This window comes from Fistularia commersonii, chromosome 21 (assembly GCF_037954325.1).
Source record: "Fistularia commersonii isolate RoL2024-O1a breed Wild chromosome 21, RoL_Fcom_v1.0, whole genome shotgun sequence".
Classification (NCBI taxonomy): domain Eukaryota; kingdom Metazoa; phylum Chordata; class Actinopteri; order Syngnathiformes; family Fistulariidae; genus Fistularia; species Fistularia commersonii.
In genome coordinates this window covers 1,714,365-1,735,000 of record NC_141304.1, presented here as the reverse complement: position 1 = coordinate 1,735,000, position 20,636 = coordinate 1,714,365, and the positions used below count along the sequence as shown (strand labels likewise).

The window sequence follows — 20,636 nt, the reverse complement described above, 5'->3', positions numbered from 1 at the left end:
AGCTAACAAGTTTGTTTTAGCTTGTTTTAGCTGTGGAAGCTAATAAGCTTGTTTCAGCTAGTTTCCACTTGTTTTAGGTGTGGAGGCTAATACGCTTGTTAAAGCTACTTTCCACTTGTTTGGGCTGTGCAAGCTAACACGCTCATTTAAGCTATGTCTGGGAACAATCTTGTTCTATCTTGTTTTAGCTATGGAAGCTAATAAGCTTGTTTCAGCTTGTTTACACTTGTTTTAGCTGTGGAATCCAACACGCTTGTTTTAGCTATGTCTGGGAACAATCTTATTGTGGCTTGTTTTAGCTGTGGAAGCTAACATACTTGTTTTCGCTAGTTTACACTTGCTTTTGCCGTGGAGGCTTACGAGCTTGTTTTAGCTAGTTTCCACTTGTTTTAGCTGTGGAAGCTAACACGCTCATTTTAGCTATGTCAGGGTACAGTTTTGTTCTATCATGTTTTAGCTGTGGAAGCTAATAAGCTTGTTTCAGCTAGTTTCCATTTGCTTTAGCTGTGGAAGCTAACACGCTCATTTTGGCTATGTCAGGGTACAATCTTGTTCTATCTTGTTTTAGCTGTGGAAGCTAACAAGTTTGTTTCAGCTATTTTCCACTTATTTTAGGTGTGGAATCCTACACGCTTGTTTTTGCTATGTCAGGTAACAAGCTTGTTCTATCTTGTTTTAGCTGTGGAAGCTAACAAGCTTGTTTTAGCTAGTTTACACTTGTTTTAGCTGTGGAAGCTAACAAACTTGGAACACACAACTATGTCAGGTAACAATCTTGTTGTAGCTTGTTTTAGCTGTGGAAGCTAACAAGCTTGTTTTAGCTAGTTTCCACTTGTTTTAGGTCTGGAGGCTAACACACTTGTTCAAGCCACTTTCCACTTGTTTTAGCTAACACGCTCATTTTAGCTATGTCAGGTAACAATCTTGTTCTATCTTGTTTTAGCTGTGGAAGCTAATAAGCGTCTTTTAGCTAGTTTACACTTGCTTTAGCTGTGGAAGCGATCAAGCTTGTTTTAGCTAGTTTACACTTGTTTAGCTGTGGAAGCTAACACACTTGTAACACACTACTATGTCAGGTAACAATCTTGTTGTTGCTTGTCTTAGCCGTAGAAGCTAACATAGTTGTTTTAGTTATGTCAGGTACCAATTTTGTTGTAGTTTGATTTAGCTGTGGAAGCTAACAAGCTTGTTTTAGTTATGGCAGGTAACAATCTTGATGTAGCTTGTTTTACCCGTGTAAGCTAACAAGCTTGTTTTAGCTGTGTTGCCTAACAAACTTGTTTTAGCTAGGTCAGCTAACAAGCATGTTTTAGCTAAGTAAGCTAACAAGCTTGTTTTAGCTGTGTTAGCTAACAAGCTAAATCGGCCTGAGGCAAACCACTTATTTTAATGCAAAAACTTAAAGGAGACTATTGATCAAACATTTTGTGGTTCAGATTTATCTTTCTCAAGAAATCGGACATCAAACCAACACCTGAAGCCGTTGATCGGCATCAATCAATAACAGCCGATCAATCGATCGGAGACGATCTAAGATACTTTAGCAAAGTATTTCCACTCTCGAAGGATTCTTCACTCTTGTCACCCCCCACCAGGGAAGTGTTTCCTCATATACACAGGTGTGTGTGTTTGTGTGTGTGTGTGTGTGTGTGTGTGTGTGCGCCCCCCCCCCCCACACACACACACACACACAAACACACACAATCACCCACTACACTTGCCAGCCAAATTATTAGGTACACCTCTATGGGTCTTGATGCAGTAAAATAGACCCGCCCTCTTCATGATGGGGGGCAGGAGGAGAGCGGCTTCTCCACCGGCATCAGCCTCCTCTGTCCTCCACACACTTGAAACTTGAAAGAGGAGGTGGAGAAGAAGATGGAGATGGTGAAGGAGGTGGAGATGGAGATGGAGAAGGAGATGGAGATGGAGATGGAGATGGAGGTGGAGGTGGGGGTGATGCTAGCTCCACGTATCTGATTCAAGTATCTGCCTGATGTGAGCAGAATCAAACCGGGCTCATTAACTCTGGACCCCCCCCAGAACCCCCCCAAACACACACACACACACACACACACACACACACACACACACACACACACACACACACACACACACAAAACAGGAAATGAAGCAGCGTCGGCAACTCTGACGAATGAAAACCCCAGGATTAACTGAGACGCCTGTAAATAAAACCTAACTCTGTGTGTGTGTGTGTGTGTGTGTGTGTGTGTGTGTGTGTGTGTGTGTGTGTGTGTGAAGGGCAGGAGTTGATACTCTGTACCGTCGGAGGGAAAATTAACTGGGATTAAGGGATGAAAGAAGAGAGGGTTGGAAAAAAAGAGAGCCGACAATCTTCTCCATCAAATGAAAAAACTTATTTATGCAGGCTCACGCTCAGCCCCCCTCACACACACACACACACACACACACACACACACACACGGCGGCGGCAGGAGTGTGTCAACACAGGCCTGACAGAACCATGAAAGCACGGAGAAACATCTCCACCTCCTCCATCAAGACGTGATGCAGTAAAAACGCGGCACTCTGCTAAAAACGCAGCGTCCTATTGATCATCTGCGACGTTCCTCAGATTAGCATCAGGGATTAGCACACCTGGGATTTGAAATGTGTTTCCACCCCCTTCCCACGCAGGAAATGTATATATATATAAAAAAAAAAATCATAATCTGAGTGTGTTTTTCTCCCTGAGGAAGACGGACGGCGTTAATGGCCGCCCACACAAAGGAGCCCATCACACACCGTCCATCGTGGAGAAGAAGGAGGGTAAACGGCGACATAAAGGGACGGATAATGGGAGGTCCTGGGAGGTCCTGGGGGGGGTTTGGGGGTCCTGGGGGGGGTTTGGGGAGGGGGGTTGGAAATTGGGGTCAGAAGCATCTAAGGGGAAGAGCTGATCTTCCTCCTCCTGGTCCAGGAGCCCTGCTGTATTTTCAATCAGGAGTCCAGATTGCACCGGCTAATCTTCACCCCCCCCCCGCCTGGCTGGACATTGGTTTGATCCATCCATCGCCACGGCGACCAACGCCACTGGGGATCAAGACTGGAAGGCTCGGAGGTCCCGCCGCCGATGCCGATCAACCCCCACCCCGACCTTCACCTCTGACCTCTCTGTCTCCGTTTGAAAGCGGACAGGTGACGGCGTCGACCAATCGCGGCCGAGGGGCGGAGCTTATTCACAAACTTCCTGTCAAATCCGCCCAAACACTCAAAAGGACATAAACTCCGTCCCGTCTCCACGGGAGCGGTAATTAAATCGGCCCTCTGGTTACGTCTGCGCGCGTGTGTGTGTGTGTGTGTGTGCTGACGGGGCCGACCGCCGGAGTGTGGACGCACACACACACACACACACACACACACACACACACACACACACACACACTCAGACAAACGGCTTTTCAAACCCAGACAATGAGCGGCTCTAAATCGTTGCCGCGGTCAAGCCCTTCGTTAACGAGGGGTCGGAGAAATAACACACACACACACACACACACACACACACGCACACACACACTCTGTTGGATGCTCGTGCCGCTCCATGACGACAGAACACGACGTCACGGAGAAGACGGAGGAGCTCACCTGTCACGGAGATCTTCATGGAGGCCTCCAGGGGCCGGTTGTTGTCCAGCGCCGGGCTGAGGCGGATCTCGCCGCTGGAGCGGTTCAGGACCACCAGGTCCAGCTCGTTGCCGGCGTCGAAGCTGTAGCGCAGCCGGTCGGAGACGTCGGGGTCGTGCGCCGGGATGCGCCCTATCACGCCGTCCGGGAAGCTGCTGGCCTCGTCGGTGACGTAGTTGTTGAAGACGATCTGGAAGTTCTTGAGAACCGGCGCGTTGTCGTTCTCGTCCACCAGCTTGATGTGGACGGTGGCGCGGCTGACCAGCGGCGCCGAGGTGGCCTGGACCACGATGACGTACTCGGGCCGCGTCTCGTAGTCCAGGTCGACGAGCGCCGTCAGCTCGCCGGAGAAGATGTCCAGCTGGAACACCTCGGGGATGTTCCCCTCCACGATCTGGTACATGATCTGCGCGTTGCTGCCTTCGTCCGGGTCGCTGGCGGACACGTGCGCCACCACCAGCCCGACGGGGCTGTTCTCCCGGACGGGGATGTCGAACTCGTCCTTCTCGAAGACGGGCGGGTTGTCGTTGACGTCCAGGACGGTCACCTGGATGGCGACGGGCGTCTTCAGCGCCGGGAGCCCCTTGTCCACGGCGAAGGCGCGCAGGTCGTAGACGGGGACGTCCTCCCGGTCCAGGCGCCGCAGCGTGCGGACGATACCGGAGGTGGACTCGATGACGAAGTCGCCGTCGCCGTCGTCCCCGCCGTGGAAGGTGTAGAAGACGCGCCCGTTGAGGCCGGCGTCGCGGTCGGTGGCGGACACCTGGACCACGCTGGTGAACACCGGCACGTCTTCCATCACGGCGCCGCCGTAGTGGTCGCGGAGGAAACGCGGCGGGTTGTCGTTGACGTCGTTGACCAGGATCTCCAGGTAGGTGGTGTCCGACTTCTGCGGGATGCCGTTGTCGCGCGCGGTGATGGCGAGCGTGTAGGACACCTGGTCCTCGTAGTCCAGCTCCATCCGCGTCGCCACGGCGCCGGTGTCGGCGTCGATGGCGAACTGCGGGATGCTGTCGTCCATGACGTAGGTGATGCGCGCGTTCTCGCCCGTGTCCTCGTCGGTGGCGCCGATGACGACCACCGTGGTGCCCGCCGGCCGGTCCTCGTCCACGTTGACGGTGTAGTGCGAGCTCTGGAAGACGGGCCGGTGCGTGTTGGCGTCGGTGACGTTGACGAAGACGGTGGCGGCGTCCACGCGCGTGCCGTCGCTCGCCGTCACGGTGAGCGCGTACTGCCGCTCCAGCTTGTAGTCCAGCGGCAGCGCCAGCGTGATCAGCCCGCCGCCGCTCTGGCTGGTGATGGCGAAGCGGTTGCGGGTGTTCCCGCCGGAGATCTGGTAGGTGACCACGCTGTTGACGTCCTGGTCCACCGCCGACACCGTCACCACGCTGGTGCCGACCGCCGCGTCCTCGTTCAGGCGCATGTGGTACGCCCGCCGGGTGAACTCGGGGTTGTTGTCGTTGACGTCCAGCACCGTCATGCTGATGCTCGCCGAGGACGACATCACCGGGTAGCCGTGGTCGCGCGCCTCCACGCCGAAGTTGTAGAAGTCCACGCTCTCCCTGTCCAGCTCCGCCGCCACCACCACCCAGCCGGTGCTGTTGTTGATGGCGAACGGGAACCCCGGCGTGGTCTCGGTGAGCCGGTACTCCAGCCTGGAGTTCTCCCCGGAGTCGGCGTCCACCGCCTGGATGTGGATGATGGAGTACCCCAGGGGGACGTTCTCCAGCACCGTGGCCTGGAACGGCGTGCTGACGAAGATGGGCGCGTTGTCGTTGACGTCCAGCACCTGCACCGTCACCAGCCCGCTGATGTTGGACAGCGGCGGGCGGCCGCCGTCCTGCGCCCGGATGCGGAGCGTGTACTCCTTGTTGGCCTCGTAGTCCAGGTGGCTCACCAGGTCCACCTTCCCCGTCTGGGCGTCGATGTAGAACTGGCCCCGGCTGTTGCCGCTCATGATGCTGAAGTGGACCGCCGCGTTGGCGCCGCGGTCCCGGTCCGTCGCCGTCACCCGCAGGATCTCGGCGTCGGGCGCCGCGTCCTCCGGCACCCGCACCACGTAGCGCTTCTCGCTGAACTGCGGCGCGTTGTCGTTGTCGTCCTCCACCACGATGCTCACGGTGGCGGTGGCGCTGCGGGGCCCGGGGTCGCGACCCTGGTCGTCGGCCTCCACCAGCAGCGTGTAGGCCTCGGTGGCCTCGCGGTCCACCGGCCCGCGGGTGCGGATGACGCCGGACCTGGGGTCGATCTCGAAGGCGTCGTCGGAGCCGTTGGCGTTGAGGACGCGGTAGAGGATGTTCCCGTTGGGCGGCGCGTCGCCGTCGGTCGCCCTCACCGTCAGCACCTCGTAGCCGATCTCCAGGTTCTCGCGGATGTTCTCCTTGTAGTCCTGCTGCTCGAACACGGGGTCGTGGTCGTTGGCGTCGCTCACCGTCACGGTGAGCGTGGCCATGGCGGTGCGGCGCGGCGCGCCGTGGTCCACCGCCGTCACGCGGAACACGTGCGTGTCCTTGGTCTCCCGGTCCAACACCTCCGCCGTGGTCACCGCGCCGCTGGCCGGGTCCACGGCGAACAGGTTGTCGGAGCGGCTGTCGAACAGCGCCTCGATGAAGTACTCCAGCCGGCCCGCCTCGCCCTCGTCCGGGTCGGACGCCTTCAGGACCGCCACCGGCGTCCCGGCGGGCCGGTTCTCCGCCACCGCCACCTGGTACATGGGCGGCTGGAACTGCGGGCTGCTGTTGACGCTCCTCCTCTTCCTGCCGCCGCCCAGGATCCCGACCCGGGACCCGGACGCCGCCTCCAGCAGGCGGGCCAGGCGCGCCGGGCGGAAGGGCCCCGCGCCCACCCGCCAGCGCACCCGCACCGGACTCTCACGCGGCCCCCGGGGGTCGCACAGCAGGTCCAGCTCCAGGAGCGCGTCCCGCCGCCAGCACAGCGTCCCGGTCACGCACAGGTCTCCGCCGCGGGAGACGTGAAACTCGCGGGTGTTCGCCACCCTGCAGCGGCGCGGCGCCCCCGGGAGCACGGCCGCCACCGGGAACAGCGGCGAGCCCGCCCGGTGGCACCGCGGCCCGCTGGACAGACTCAGCACCTCCATGTCCCGCTCGGAGCCGCTCCTGCGCCGCCGCGTCGGCGTGCAATTCCTCCCGTGGACGTGCACGTCGTACACGCTGGTGACCAGGTGCCGGTAGTCACCGTTCCCGCCGCAGTCCGCCACCGTGAGCACCGCGAAAGGGTTGGCGCGCCGCGGCGGGCACCGCGGCGCGTCCGAGACGCGCACGGTGCCCGCGGCCGCGTCCGTCCGCAGGAACGGACGGGCGAACCGCGGCGCTAACACCTGGCCGAGGACGCACGGCGCGCCGCCGCGCACGGACACCGGGGCGCCGCCGCGCAGGTGGACGGAGAAACCCCGCGCCGGCGGGACCAGGAGCCAGAAGAAGCAGCACCGCAGCGCCAGCGGGACGCGCATCGCTCCTCCGTGTGCGTGTCCGTGTCCGTGTGCGTGTGCGTGCACCTTAAACTTTCCGGTGACTCTCCTTGCGTGGCGGCAGGGCCATGATCCCGGCTCCTCTTCTTCTCCACGGAAGGTAAACCCGCAGTAACCTTGGACTCACACACACACACACACACACACGCTCTCTCTCTCTCTCTCTCTCACACACACACACGCGGAGGGTGGTGTGTGTGTGTGTGAGGGGGGGGGGGGTCCACCATCCTCCTCATTATCATAAACCCGTGCTTGTGCGTGTGCACGTCTATGCCAGGGGTGGCCAATCATTTTGTCTGCATTTTGAACCCAATGAAAATCTCAATTGAAATATATTTAAGTCAACTTTAAAATTAATAAAAAAAATATTTTTGTATGGAATCATCCGGAATAAATGAAACAAAAGGAAAGAGTTTCTAAATTCAGTATCGATTGAAAATACTTTCCTCGTGAAGGAGGTGCAGAAGTTACTGTTTAAACCGGGTTTAATCCTCCAAACAAAGCGGGTTTACTTATTAACCGGACATTCCCGCAGCCCTGCGAGGCGTGCGGGACCGGAACCGGACCCGGTTCTTGCAACGCAACAGGTGGATCGGGGCGTGCGGGGAACCGGGACGTGTGCGGGTCTGACGGTTGGAACCCCCGGTGCGCGGACGCGGGCGACCGGAAACACGTGGGGAGGAGGGAGGCGGCTCGGTGCTGCCATCTAGTGGACAAACAGCGGAACTGCAGCTTGACGGGCACTGGGTTGGGGTTAAAGGTCAAAGGTCAACCTGGAGGAATCTGGCCTTTACCTGCGGCTTCCACCTCTGCTGAGGCTTTTATTTACTTTCTTTACACCCACAAACTACATTATTCTGTCCCCAAACTTTTATTTACCATTTTCTTCTCCGACTGCAGCTTTTTTATCCGGCCCGCCAAACAATTTGCTTTGGATTTTTTACCAATTTTTTTCAATCGATATTGAATTTAGAAACTCCCTTTTTTTCCTTTTGTTTGATTTTCGATGGATGATGACATACAAAATATAAAGTTGAAATAAAATGCCAAAAAATGTTAATATTTTATTTTATTCCGTTTTCATACATAGGTGGCCTGTGCATTCCCTCAGCCGCAGGGAATGTTCAAATCTTTGTAGTTAACAGTTAAGACAATTCATATTTCATTGTATTTCTTATTCATCCTCCTTCCTACTATTATCTATCACTGTTATGTTTTTACTTGAAACTCTGGCAAAACAATTTCCTTCGGGATAAATAAAGTTGTTCTCATCTCATCTCATCTCATATAAATTAAATGAGAAAGCAAAAACTATATTTTTTTCCATCTTCACTGTCTCTTATATTGCTCACCAAAACAACACAATCACACTTGTTTGTAAGAAAAGTGTCCAATTATGAAGCAACACGGGTTCATTCAGACTCATTTTAAGGATATAACGTGTTTTTCCACTTCCATTTTGAGCGCGACACCAAATCCATTGGATTTCCATTGATAATTTTTGCGTGATTTTGTTGTCAGCACATTCAACCATGTAAATTATGATATATACACTGCTCAAAAAAATAAAGGGAACACTTAAAAAACACATCCTAGATCTAAATGAATGAAATATTCTTATGAAATACTTTGCTCTTTACACAGTTGAATGTGCTGACAACAAAATCACACCAAAATGATCAATGGAAATCAATTGTATCAACCCATGGAGGTCTGGATTAGGAATCACACTCCAAATTAAAGTGTAAAAACAAACTCCAGGCTGATCCAACTTTGATGTAATGTCCTTAAAACAAGTCAAAATGAATCTGTGTTGCTTCCTGAGTGGACACTATGATTTCACACAAGTGGGATTGACTTGAGTTACATTGTGTTGTTCAAGTGTTCCCTTTATTTTTTTGAGCAGTATATGTTTTTTTCAGTCGAACAACAAATAAAGATATTATCTTCTCTCCTGTAAGGCAGTATTTACAATAAAGATGCCAAACGCGGCAGAGAGAATCCCTGAAGCCTTGAAACTCACCCGGCACGTCCTCAGACTGCTGCTTCATCGGCCAATCGCGTGGCTGCGACATGCTTCACGTTGTTGTTGTTGTTGTTGTTGTTGTTGTTGTTGTTGGGATCCGTCTGGAGGGGGAACGTCCAGAACACCAGGGAGGAACCAGGAACTCTTCAGACAGGCTCCAGCAGGAGAGGCTGCAGAACTCCATCCGGTCTCAATGAAAGCGTGGATCCTGGTTTTGCAATGGTGTGTGTGTGTGTGTGTGTGTGTGTGTGTGTAAGTAGGTGGTGGGGCATCTTCTACTCAGCACATGGAAGGTCTGAAAAGGATCCACCTGAGATGAGGAGGTGCGACTCCCATACTGAGGGGTTCCTAATAAAGCGGCAAGTGTAGTAGCAATTTAAAATCAGTGTAAAACTAACCGTGTGTGTGTGTGTGTGTGTGTGTGTGTGTGTGTGTTTGTTCGTAAGAGACGAGGCGATTGAGAGTCCCGTTTTCCTGTTTTTTTTTTTTATCCGTTTTTTTTTTTTCCACCTTGGTTTTGTTTTATTGTTGCTGGAGGCTCTAATACAATATGAATTATAAGCTTTACAAAATAAAAACAAAACAAAAAAAAAAAAAATACAAAGTTTCCACCTCCGGAACGGGGGAGGGGCAGAGACAGAACCGTGACCTCCCCACTTAAAAAAAAACAAAACAAAAAAAAAAAAGTGATACTGAGAAGGTGGAGGAGGGCAGAGAGCCCAAGGGTGATGGGGGAGTGTGTGTGTGTGTGTGGGGGGGGGGGGGGGACATTTCCATGCTCACACACACCCTCACACACACACACACACATACATACACGGTCTTCACACCCCCCCTCCTCCGCGGTGGCGCTCTGTTACATCCCCCTTGAAGAAATGAAACTTATGGTAACAGTTATAATTTCATACAAATATATATGTTGGAGGGAGGTGTGTGTGTGTGTGTGTGTGTGTGTGTGTGTGTGTGTGGGAGGTGAATGAATGAGAGAGCGTCCGGGGTTAAGACTACAGCGACCCTCACACTGTCAGATTATCATTAACCGTCGAAATACTATCATTATATTCTGTGGAGAGGAGGGGAAGAGTGTGTGTGTGTGTGTGCGCATGTGTGTGTGTGTGTGTGTGTGTGTGTGGATGCTTCCACTGCATATGAGATGCATGAAAACAAAAGGTGACAGGCAGGTGTTGGGGTGGGGGGGGGGCAAAAAAAAAAAAAAAAAAGCAAATAAAAAGCGAAAGCGTTTTCTCCTTTTTCGTTTTTTTTTTCTTCCCACAAATAAACAAAGGGTGCTGCACTCGAAATGCATGGAAGGAGAGAGAAGAGAGACACCGAGGAACAGAAAAAAGACGAGAGAGAGAGAGAGAGAGAGAGAAAGAGAGAGAGAGAGAGAGAGGGGGAGGAAAGAGGAGAGCAGTAGCATCTCTAGCTTTGTTGTTTACGTCTGAGCGCCTCCATCAGGTTGGCCTTCAGAGCCTCCTGCTTCGACTTCTCGGCCAGCGTCTCCACAGTCCTGCGGGGGGGAAACGCACACACACACACACACACACACAGGAAGTTGGTCGGCGTACAGATCGCAAAAAACCCTTTCGGGGCGAACCGTCGGCGAGGACGGAGGAACACGGCACACGTGAGGGGGAACCCTGGCCTCCCAGACAGGAAGCGGGGACTTGTTTTGCTAACGGCGTATCTCCATCCCGCGCCGCCGCCGCCGCCGGGTGCTTCTCGCAAAGCGAATCACGACATGCCGTTTTTAGTAGAATTCGTGCGGGGACAAACTGCGGGGCGCCACGCGGGGTTAGTGCTCGCCGCGCACAGACACATGCAGGACGCCATGAACGCAAACGGGTCCGGACTCGTATCTGGGTGGTTCCACCGCTCGGTGTTTACCTCCGTGGACGTGGACGACTTTTGTTTACGTGCCAAAGGGTGGGCGTGATGACGGACGTGGAACACACACACGCCCGCACACACACACACACACCAGTGCTTCCTGTTGATGTAATGCAGGTGCTGCAGGAATCTAATTTGCTTTAATTGTAAACATAGCAGAGAATGTAGTTCACTGCAACACATGACATTAATCAAGGGCTGTTACCAGCTCTGTGTGTGTGTGTGTGTGTGTGTGTGTGTGTGTTCATGGACCTTTGACAACATAAACAACAGTTGCTGTTTTTGACAGATGAGCAGTTAGCTCTCAGTTAGCGCTCAGGCATCTGTCTTGCTGATGATCAGGTGGCCTTATTATCAGGCTATCTGGATATGGCTATCAAGTTATCTGTAAATGGCTGTCAGGATATCTGGCTAGCTTGCTATCGGGCAATCTGGATATGGTTATCTGGATATGGCTATTTGGCTATCTGGATATGGCTATCGGCTACTTGGCCATGGCTACTGGCTATCTAGACATGGCTATCAGGATATCGGGCTATCAGACTATCTGGATATGGTTGCTGAGATATCTGGCTATCTTGCATTCAAGCTATCTAGAAATGACTGTCAGGCTATGGCTATCGGCTATCTGGATATGGCTATTGGGGCTAACTGGATGTGTCTATCTGACTATCAGGCTGTGGCTATCAGGCTATCCGGATATGGCTATCTGCTACTTGGCCATGGCTACTGGCTATCTAGATATGGCTATCGGGATATGGTTGCTGAGATATCTGGCTATCTTGCATTCAAGCTATCTAGAAATGACTATCAGGCTATGGCTATCGGGCTATCTGGATATGGCTATTGGGGCTAACTGGATGTGTCTATCTGACTATCAGGCTATGGCTATCTGGATATGGCTATTGGGATATTGGACTAATTGGACATGTCCATTTGGCTATCGGGCTATCCGGATATGGCTATCTGCTACTTGGCCATGGCTACTGGCTATCTAGATATGGCTATCGGGATATGGTTGCTGAGATATCTGGCTATCTTGCATTCAAGCTATCTAGAAATGGCTATCAGACTATGGCTATCGGGATATCTGGATATGGCTATTGGGGCTAACTGGATGTGTCTTTCTGACTATCAGGCTATGGCTATCGGGCTATCCGGATATGGCTATCGGGCTATCCGGATATTGCTATCGGGCTATCTGGATATGGCTGCCAGGATATCTGGCTATCTTGCTATTGAGCTCTCTGGATATGGCTATCAAGCTATTGGCTACCTGGATATGGCTATCAGGCTATCTGGTTTACGGACTAGCTGGTCATCAGGCTATCGGGCTGATGTTCTGATCCGGTCTAAAAAGGGTCTCCTCCACGTGAACCACCAGGATCTCCAGCTTCCGGGCCCCACGTGGGTCCTCAGCGGGTCCACAGAGGAGCTAGCCGGTGGCCTCCCGACCTTCAGCCCGAGTGAAAACGCACTTCGGTGTGAGAAAGCGTTCGATCTCAGGAGCACCTGAGGGGACCATCCAACGTTTCCCCGTGGGCTCCTCAGCAGCGCAGACAACACACACACACACACACACACACACACACACACACACACTCTTTGTCATGCCAGGGTGTACCTCCAGGCCCTAGTCAATGAAGATCTGACGCTGGGTGAGGACCTGCGACAGCTCCTTCTGGAGCTGCCGGTACTTTTGGTTATCGGGCAAAGACTCAATCGATCTGGAGCACAGAGGAGAGGCGACAGGGGGGCGGAGATGATCAGGAGATGATCAGGAGATGATCAGGACGGAGGAAGGAGCCCAGAGGAACGACGGGCCGCAGAGGTGGATTTAGGCAAAATACAGTCATACCTTGACTGAGGAGGGGAATTTTTTGTTTTGTTTGACCGAGCTCCCGACTCAATTAGCTGGGAAACGCTATTTATCCTTTCCAGAACGCCGGGAAAATCTTTATAAATAACAGATAATGTATACAAGAAAGTACTAACGCATCATGAAAGAGAAGGTAAAGAAATAAAAGTGGTGTTATAAAGTTGGATTCACCTTGAAGGACGGAGGGGGAGTTTTACATTTGCTGCTCTATCCTTAACTTCTATTAGCACGCGATGCTACGATGGGTTGCTAAATGCTAAACTCCATTTATCAGAGTGAAGCCGCCGCTCTTTTTAAAAACCGTCCCCGACTGGACCGCAAAATCCCCGTAAATGTCACCTGCCTGGCGACTTCTCCGTCCCTCCGTGGAGTTTTCCGTGTTGGAATATTCGTAGTTTTAAAACTCAGGAATTCATCGAACGCGATGCGACGGTAAACCCGGTAAGCCGATGCACTCGTAAGCCGGGATTCCGATGATACACGAGAAAGCCTTGCCGTTACCTCAGTCCGTTGACGATGTCCTTGGTCTTCCCGAAGTAGATTTCATTAAGCGTGGAGCGGATCTTGTTCTCCATATCCTGCAACGAGACGTCGCGTCAGGACGGTGAGCTCGCTCGCGGCGGGACAACGGACGCCTAACGGGGTTATACTGACTTCAACCAGGCGGCCGATGTTGGCGATGTGGGGGGAGGACTCTCCGACCGTCTCGTCTTTTTCCATCTGAGAAAAAAGAAAAGGGGGGCGGTCGGTCAGATGCCCGGCGGAAGCTTCTCCGGAAGCTTCTCCGGCCGTACCTGTCTCGTGAGGCTGCCGCCCAGGTTCATGGTGCCGGAGCCGCTCTTGGTTGTCTGCAGCCACAGCATGACGGTGGAGGTGAGTTTGTAGTGGGCCGTGCGGCCGCTCGACTTCTCCTGATGGACGCGAGACACGGGAAAAGGGGGTGAGGCGGTGGAGATCCGGGTCACGGCCGACCCCTTTCCGGAATCATCTCGAGCCCGTGGATTATCTGGAGCGCGCACGATGACGGCTGGCCCGGCGTCGGACTACAATACTCATGCAGAAAACTACAAATCCAACAATGCACTGCATTGAACTGAGCGTCACACTGAGCAAAAGCGCAGTTTTAAATGCACTTTCACTTTTGTTTGTTTGTTTTTTTCCACTTTCCAATGCAGAACATTTTTTTTTATTTTATTAGGATTTTCTTCCACTCTAACTTATACTGGAAAGCATGTTTTTTTTATTTTTTTTTTGACATTTTTTATGGGCCAATGTCTGCATTTAAAGCAGAGGCAATGATGGGGGAAAAAAAGACTTTTAAATTATTTTTTCACGTTTTCTTTGTTTGTTTAGAAGTTTATTAGGACAGTGTACAAATACATTAAGCACAGAGGCAGAGATGTTTGTACCAGATTATAGCTCATCGCTAATTTCCATCTGTAGTCCTGGACAATACAAATATAAAACTGTAGAAAATAGAAAAACGTCTCGCGTCAGGTCTATTTAAGTCACTTTAAAATTCCCTTAAAAAATAACATTAAAATTATAATAAATTAATACTAATGAAAAATAATAATTAATAACAATAATTTACATTTTATATTATATTTAATATTAATAATAATATATGATTTATAATAATAAATAGGCTTCATCTGGAAGGCTCATCCTGCTCCAGGATGCTGGAGCCAATCACAGCTGGCTTTGGATGAGAGGCGGGGTTTCTTTTCATAAACCAACCGTCTATATAAACCTTTTCTCCATCCCTTTGGATTTTCCCCGTCATCTGTGCGCGCTCTCACCTGCACCTCCACCACGTGGATGGAGTCCCAGCACCCCTTGATCTTCTTGGAGCCGTCGCCGGCCTTCTTGATGAGGATGACGCCGGCGAAGCCGTGATCCAGATCCCAGAGGTACACGGAGGAAACGCCGCCCTCGAAGTACCTGCGGGCGGACGGGCCGGGAGGCGTCAGCCTCGGGAAGGTCTCGGCGGCGAGCGAGCGGTCGGCCTCCGTACTCACAGGTCTCTGTATTGATCGAAGGCGTTATTGGCTTCGATCTCCAGCTTCCTCAGGCGGCCGGAGGGCATGGCGCCGTCTTCGATGGGAGGCTCGTACTTGTTGCTCCACGGGGATCTGGGAGGTCAACGTGCACGCAAGCGCCGGCGGTTAGGAAGTGCTGACCACAAATGTCCGGCGGCGTCCCCTTTTTCCCGCGACCCCCTCCGACCCCGACGCTGCGCAACGACAACACCCCACCTGTAGGAGTCGCCGTCCCTGTTGTAATCGCAGAGCAGATAGTCTTTCCCCACCACCTTGTCTCTGGCGATCTTCAGCGGCTGGTCCACCGAGGAGAGGAGGTCCTCGCACAGGGGGGGCACCTACACACACACACACACGGCTCAACAAGGATTTTTTTTTTTTCCACACAAAAACCCCCCCCTTCCTGAACATTCCAGGAGGGAACCAAGCAGAGGGGGTGTGTTTGATATCAGCGGGGAAACATAATATCTCCAGGATAAAGGTTGGGGGGGGGCGCAAATTACTTCTCACAGACAGACAAGGCCCCCCTACTCTGTATCCGCTGCATCAGAGCGTAAACACACACACACACCTGGCAGCATGCGGGGCGAGCTGTGAAGGGGAGGGGGGGGATGGAATTAGGTGTGTGTGTGTCTGGTGTTTTCGAACCGCGAAGGAGGTTCGAGCTGAAAAGCTCCCAAGAGTGTGTGTGTGTGCGTGTGTGTGACTGACAGCCATAGTAATAATCACTAACAACCGGACGCAGTGAAACGGCGGGTGGAGGGGGAGGGGGGTGAAGCGATGCGGGGACAGGAAGCGGAGCAGGTGGACGCTGGCAGGAGCCCACGGCTCCCCGGCGGGAAAAAGTGTGACATGATTTGTGTCATGTTCGGCTTCTTTCCTCGGGGCGAACGTGGAAAAAAAAGCGCACGGGGAGGCGGCGCCGGGCCCGGTTTTTAACTCGGCGAAAAAAAAAAAAAAAATGTGAAAATAGATCAAGTTCTCCGGACGGAACAGGTTGTTTGAACGGGTGATGCGACAACAACTAACTAACCCCGTTGCGCCGGTTTAACCGGCGAGTCGGCACAATAGTGCACGCTGGGAGTTTTTTTTCGAGGTCGACTCGTGTCACGGCCGGCTGGACAAACTGTGACGGGCGTCGGCCGGAGATAATGGGGTCCGCGGGGAAATGTGGGTTAGCCTGAAGCGCGCTAGCGCTCGCTAACGTGGAAGCTAATGGCTGCTGACAAGGTGGTGATTGTGTGTGTGTGTGTGTCGAAAACCCTACTCTGACTTGTCATACAAAAAAAAAAAACCAACTCTTTCTAACGTTGATCGATCGTGAATCGGTCGGATGATCTCAAGACGGGATAACTTACCAGGTCGATGAGGTCACTGAGGTTCTTCTCGATCTGCTGAGGAGGCAGACGCCTCATCAGGTCCAGGGCACAGTCCAGCTGCTGTTCAGTCTGAAAGAAAAACCGGCAGTGCACGTTTACACGGGCCGATGTGCAAACTCGCTCAAAGGCTGCCGACCCGGGCCGGATCTTTACATTTTACATATTGTTTCTGTGAGAAAGGACAAGGGTGTGGGGATGTTTTCAGCTACGAGGTCGCGTGAGTCTCGGCGTTCGCGCCCCTGATGCATCGGAAAGCATCTCAATACAGGGGTGGGAGGTGTTGGGTCGGAATCCCGTCCCCGCGACGTGACATAAACACGATTTTCGCTTTAAGTCGGAACTGACATTGGTACGTAAATGGAAGTGGGAGCCGTAATGACATAAAGCGCAACGCAGACGAAGAGCGATCCAATACAGCGTACAGCCGCTGAATGTAAACAAAGCCGTCTTCCTCGTATGACCGGGTATCCGTCCGCCCCGTTTGCTAGCTAGTTCCCTCATGAAATTTGTTCTCATGACCCAAAAGATATGGAATGACAGAACAAGACTTTCTTGAAGTGAGCATGAAACGTAAATGAAAAAGGTTTTTTAATTAATAAATGATCCCATCGGTCGGTTGGTTGGGTGGACGCGGCGTCCTTTAGATGTTGCTGTTTGGTCGACAGGAGGCGGCGGCGGCGGCGTCAACGGCGCGGTTTGATTGACGATAATCGTATAAAAATGAGGTTAAAATGCAGAATATCAGGGCCATGTAAATATCAAGGGACCGATACGGTCAATAAAGCGCCAATGGGACGTTTCAGACGTTGAGCGTGTCCATGTTTTTATGTTTCCCCTTCCATTCGCCGCAGACTTCCCATGCTCAGGAGATGATTGAATCAATACCAGAGTCGCCTGCTGCCAAATCCACATAAAAAACAGTCTCTGGTGGAGCTGAGGAGCCCCGTGGCTTCGCGCCGTGCTGTGATTCGGGGCGGGCCTGGAGAAGGAGTGCGAAATCCTAAATCAGGAATGGGAGGAGGCGTCCCGAACTGACCCGGCCGGAGGAGACCGGCTTGTTTTTGTTTTTTTTCTCTTGACGGGCTCCTTTTGTCTGCGTGGACGAGTCCGGGGGTCGCCCCGAACCCCGCGTCTTCGCCGAATTTACAGAACCATTTCCCCCGATGAGGTTAAATTTCCCTCGGGAAACACGGTCGGATGTAAACCCCGCGTTTCTGCATCCGTGTGATTCTTTTGACGCCACAGAGGCTCCTTTGTTGGCCGCTTGTGTCAAATGACATTTAACTCCTTTTTTACTGCATTTGACGCAGCAATTCAGGCCGAGGCTTTAAAAATAGGACAAATTAAATTTTTAAAAAAGGGGGAGCGGGGGCAGAATGTTGATCGGTCGGAGCTCCGCGACTAATGTGTCTCACTTGAGTTTGTTTGGTCAGCCTGCAGTAAACACACACAGTCAGTTTCATGCGAGAATACGGGGAAACAAGATTTTTCTCCTTTGGCCCGACAGACATCTGGAGGATGAGGCACGCCCTGGTCAAACAGTGTCAAAACACGGAAAACAAACATTTATAAACTTACGGTAACCATTAAAGAATTAGCTCCAAAGCGGAGGTCTTATCACAAGAGTTCCCTTCCTATAAACTACCCGCACACTTGAAATCATGCACGGATAAACTCTTTCGGCAGGTTGTTGTTGTTGTTGTTGTTGTTAGGAGGTTAAATATAAATGAAAACCTCTGACTAAGCAGACCACGCTCCTTTAAATATGCACCGAGGAGCAGCAGAGGAGGAGGAGGACCGACCAGCCTCAACATGAAATCCTGAAGGAGCGTGCAAGTAGGTATGTCATTAAGGTGGTGGTGGGGTCTTTAGCAAGGCTAAGCTAGTCATTTTCTATGCAAATACCTTCAGACGGCGTCGGATCGAGCCCGTCTGAATGGACGAATCACGACTGCAAGGTTACGGGACGTTCTGGATTTCCTCGGATATCCGGGTGACGCATCTGATTCGGCCGCTTCAAACGACACGCCGATCGTGTTTCGGGGGAAATCGCGAGAAGGGCTATGACAGTGCAGAAATGTTTCGGGGCGAAACGGCCGGGAGCGAGGAAGACGGGATTTAATGCGCAGATAATCATATCCCGCTGGAATTGAGGATACATTAACGCCGGGAATGATCCTCAGATCCTGCGAGCACGTCTTTATCTGCTACAACTGCATTCACCAGGAAGTGTCAATAGATTTGAGACTTCCTGGTGAATGCAGCTGCCTGCGTGTGATGTTGCAAATCCCCTAGTCTTGGGGTTACCGGCTGGTCAAAGGACAACGACACGTTCTGAAGAGGCCGGGGTTCTCCTTCTGTAAACACTTGGCCGGGGCTGAGGAGACGTTTCCAGACACCCCTGCGTTACTCTGGGCTCCTCTTAAAATCCCTCTCAGCCGATGAATCAGTCAGCTCCATCAGACACCTGCATATTCCTGACATTGTGTTTAACCGCGCTCGCCGTCTTCACGTAAACACCGGCTCGAACCGGCGGAGGGGGGGTCAGGGGGTAGCTGAGCCAGCAGGATGGATGAGGTGAGACCGGGGGCGAGCGTCGAGAAGAGACAGCTGCTCCCCCCCCCCCCCCAGCTCAGGCACAAGACGACCTAGATCATATCCAAGTGCTACGGGGTGCCCTTTTATAAACAAAGCATGAGCAACCAGCCGGAGATCTATCGTGCTGGACTGGTTTTCTTGTTAAATGCAACTTTTGTCATCAATGTCGGTCCAAATAAAGGACCGATCACACCACGCTTGCAGTAATAGAAGCCCATAAACAACATTTGACACGGTGACATGTAAACATAACAGGGTTTGTCATGACAACAGACAAATTAATGAACAAACTCTCGAAGTCAGTACGAAAATTGGAAAGGCAAGGAAAACTTCTCTGGAGGTTGACAGCCCGTCATCGTTAGGAATGGGAGGAGTGGGCAGTCTTTATTTAGCCCCAAGGCGTTTGACTAATTTAGCCTGCGTGTGCGTGAGTAGTGCACGATCGGGAAGGTGGTGAGTGTGTGTGTGAGTATGTGTGTGTGTGTGTGTGTGTGCTGGGGGCGTGTTAAATACGTGTTACACATTAGGACTCCCCTACAACGCATTGCACAAACTTGTGCTCAAATCCAAAACATCCTGTGCTAACTTTTAGCCTGCGGAGCATCAAACTGGGCTAGCGGCTAGTTAGCCGCTTAGCCGGAAGAAACGGCTGCTGGCTGAGGCGGGGAAGCTAGCGCACTCGCACTGGACACGCAGACGTTTCATTGGCGCTGCGTGCACGATACCCATCGCCGATTTATGGCATCGGTTCGGATCCCCTCCAGCGGCTCCTCTCGGGTTACCGTCCAAAACACCTCTAGCAAGCCGTTAGCCTAGCTCAACACCCATAGCCGCTCGTTAGCATTAGCAACTAGCCCCCACCAAACTCATGTATCAGCTCCACCGCGGCCCTTACCATGTCTGCGGCGGTCACAGCGGGGCGGGGGAACACGATTCAACCGTTGACTATACTCCTTAGATTGTGTATAGTTTGTCAAATAGCTCCTCTCTTCTCTCCTCTTTTTTGTTATCGTCCCCCGTGCAGGATGTTTTGTTCGCCTCTCCCTCAGTGAACCCAGCCCTGTCAGCGAAATTCACTTCCTCAGTCGGGCTTACAGGAAGGAGGCTCGGTAGCCAGACGGTGGAGCTAGCTTTGCACATCCGGGTCACTCAGGGCTCTCGGCGGCGCAGCCAATCGCGGCGAGGCGAGAAAGGCATTGCCAAGTATGGAAAGAGAGGAGTGGTGCATTCAATGGAGGGCTGCTGGCGAACTCCCCATTAAAAACAAATAAAAACAAACTTCTTCCCTCTGAAACTGAACGAGAAGGCGCGGATGCGAAATCCGTTGATCTGAAAACCAACCCCGTTGCACTCGGGTTTATTCGGCTTTATTTTTTTTCTTCTCCTGTTTGTTGTTGTTGAGTTATTAATAACATGAACCTTTAGTCCCACGGCCTAGGGGGGGAAATTCCAAGTCACGTTGCCATGGAAATAGTGTTTGTTAATACTTGCAAGTGGAGTGACAGAGAAAAACAAAACGCGTTATTGGCTGTCAGTGGTATCTTACTTCTTGCCATTTATTCCACATACAATAACCGCCACTAATAAATATGGATTTATACAGCAAGTTGAGTAGAACAAGTCAAAATAGTGTGTGTGTGCAAGGGTGTTTACATGTGACACCTTACCATTCACCCTCTCATTCACACCT

The 20,636-nt window shown here is 52.1% G+C and overlaps 2 protein-coding genes across 3 annotated transcripts in view; both read right to left on the bottom strand.

The window, feature by feature from the left end:
* The window catches only part of celsr2 (cadherin, EGF LAG seven-pass G-type receptor 2), a 42,362-nt gene extending 35,057 nt beyond the window's left edge, over window positions 1–7,305 (bottom strand). Inside the window, exon 1 of the mRNA XM_086169080.1 lies at window positions 3,607–7,305. Coding sequence (XP_086025206.1) covers window positions 3,607–7,114 — 3,508 coding nt within the window. The 5' untranslated portion in view covers window positions 7,115–7,305. The remainder of the gene's footprint in view (window positions 1–3,606) is intronic.
* A 2,322-nt stretch (window positions 7,306–9,627) lies between these two features.
* capzb (capping actin protein of muscle Z-line subunit beta) lies at window positions 9,628–20,054 on the bottom strand. Of its 2 annotated transcripts, XM_086167765.1 has the most exons (10): window positions 19,842–20,054; window positions 16,328–16,417; window positions 15,186–15,307; window positions 14,949–15,062; window positions 14,730–14,871; window positions 13,722–13,838; window positions 13,582–13,647; window positions 13,429–13,505; window positions 12,673–12,775; window positions 9,628–10,668 (listed from the first exon to the last, which is right to left on the bottom strand). In XM_086167765.1, exons 1-9 carry the CDS (start codon window positions 19,842–19,844, stop codon window positions 12,682–12,684), a joined length of 825 nt encoding a protein of 274 aa, XP_086023891.1. In that variant the 5' UTR covers window positions 19,845–20,054; the 3' UTR covers window positions 9,628–10,668; window positions 12,673–12,681. The 2 variants fall into 2 exon arrangements, with proteins under 2 accessions (XP_086023891.1, XP_086023892.1); XM_086167766.1 differs by lacking the exon at window positions 12,673–12,775.
* Window positions 20,055–20,636: the final 582 nt, after the last annotated feature.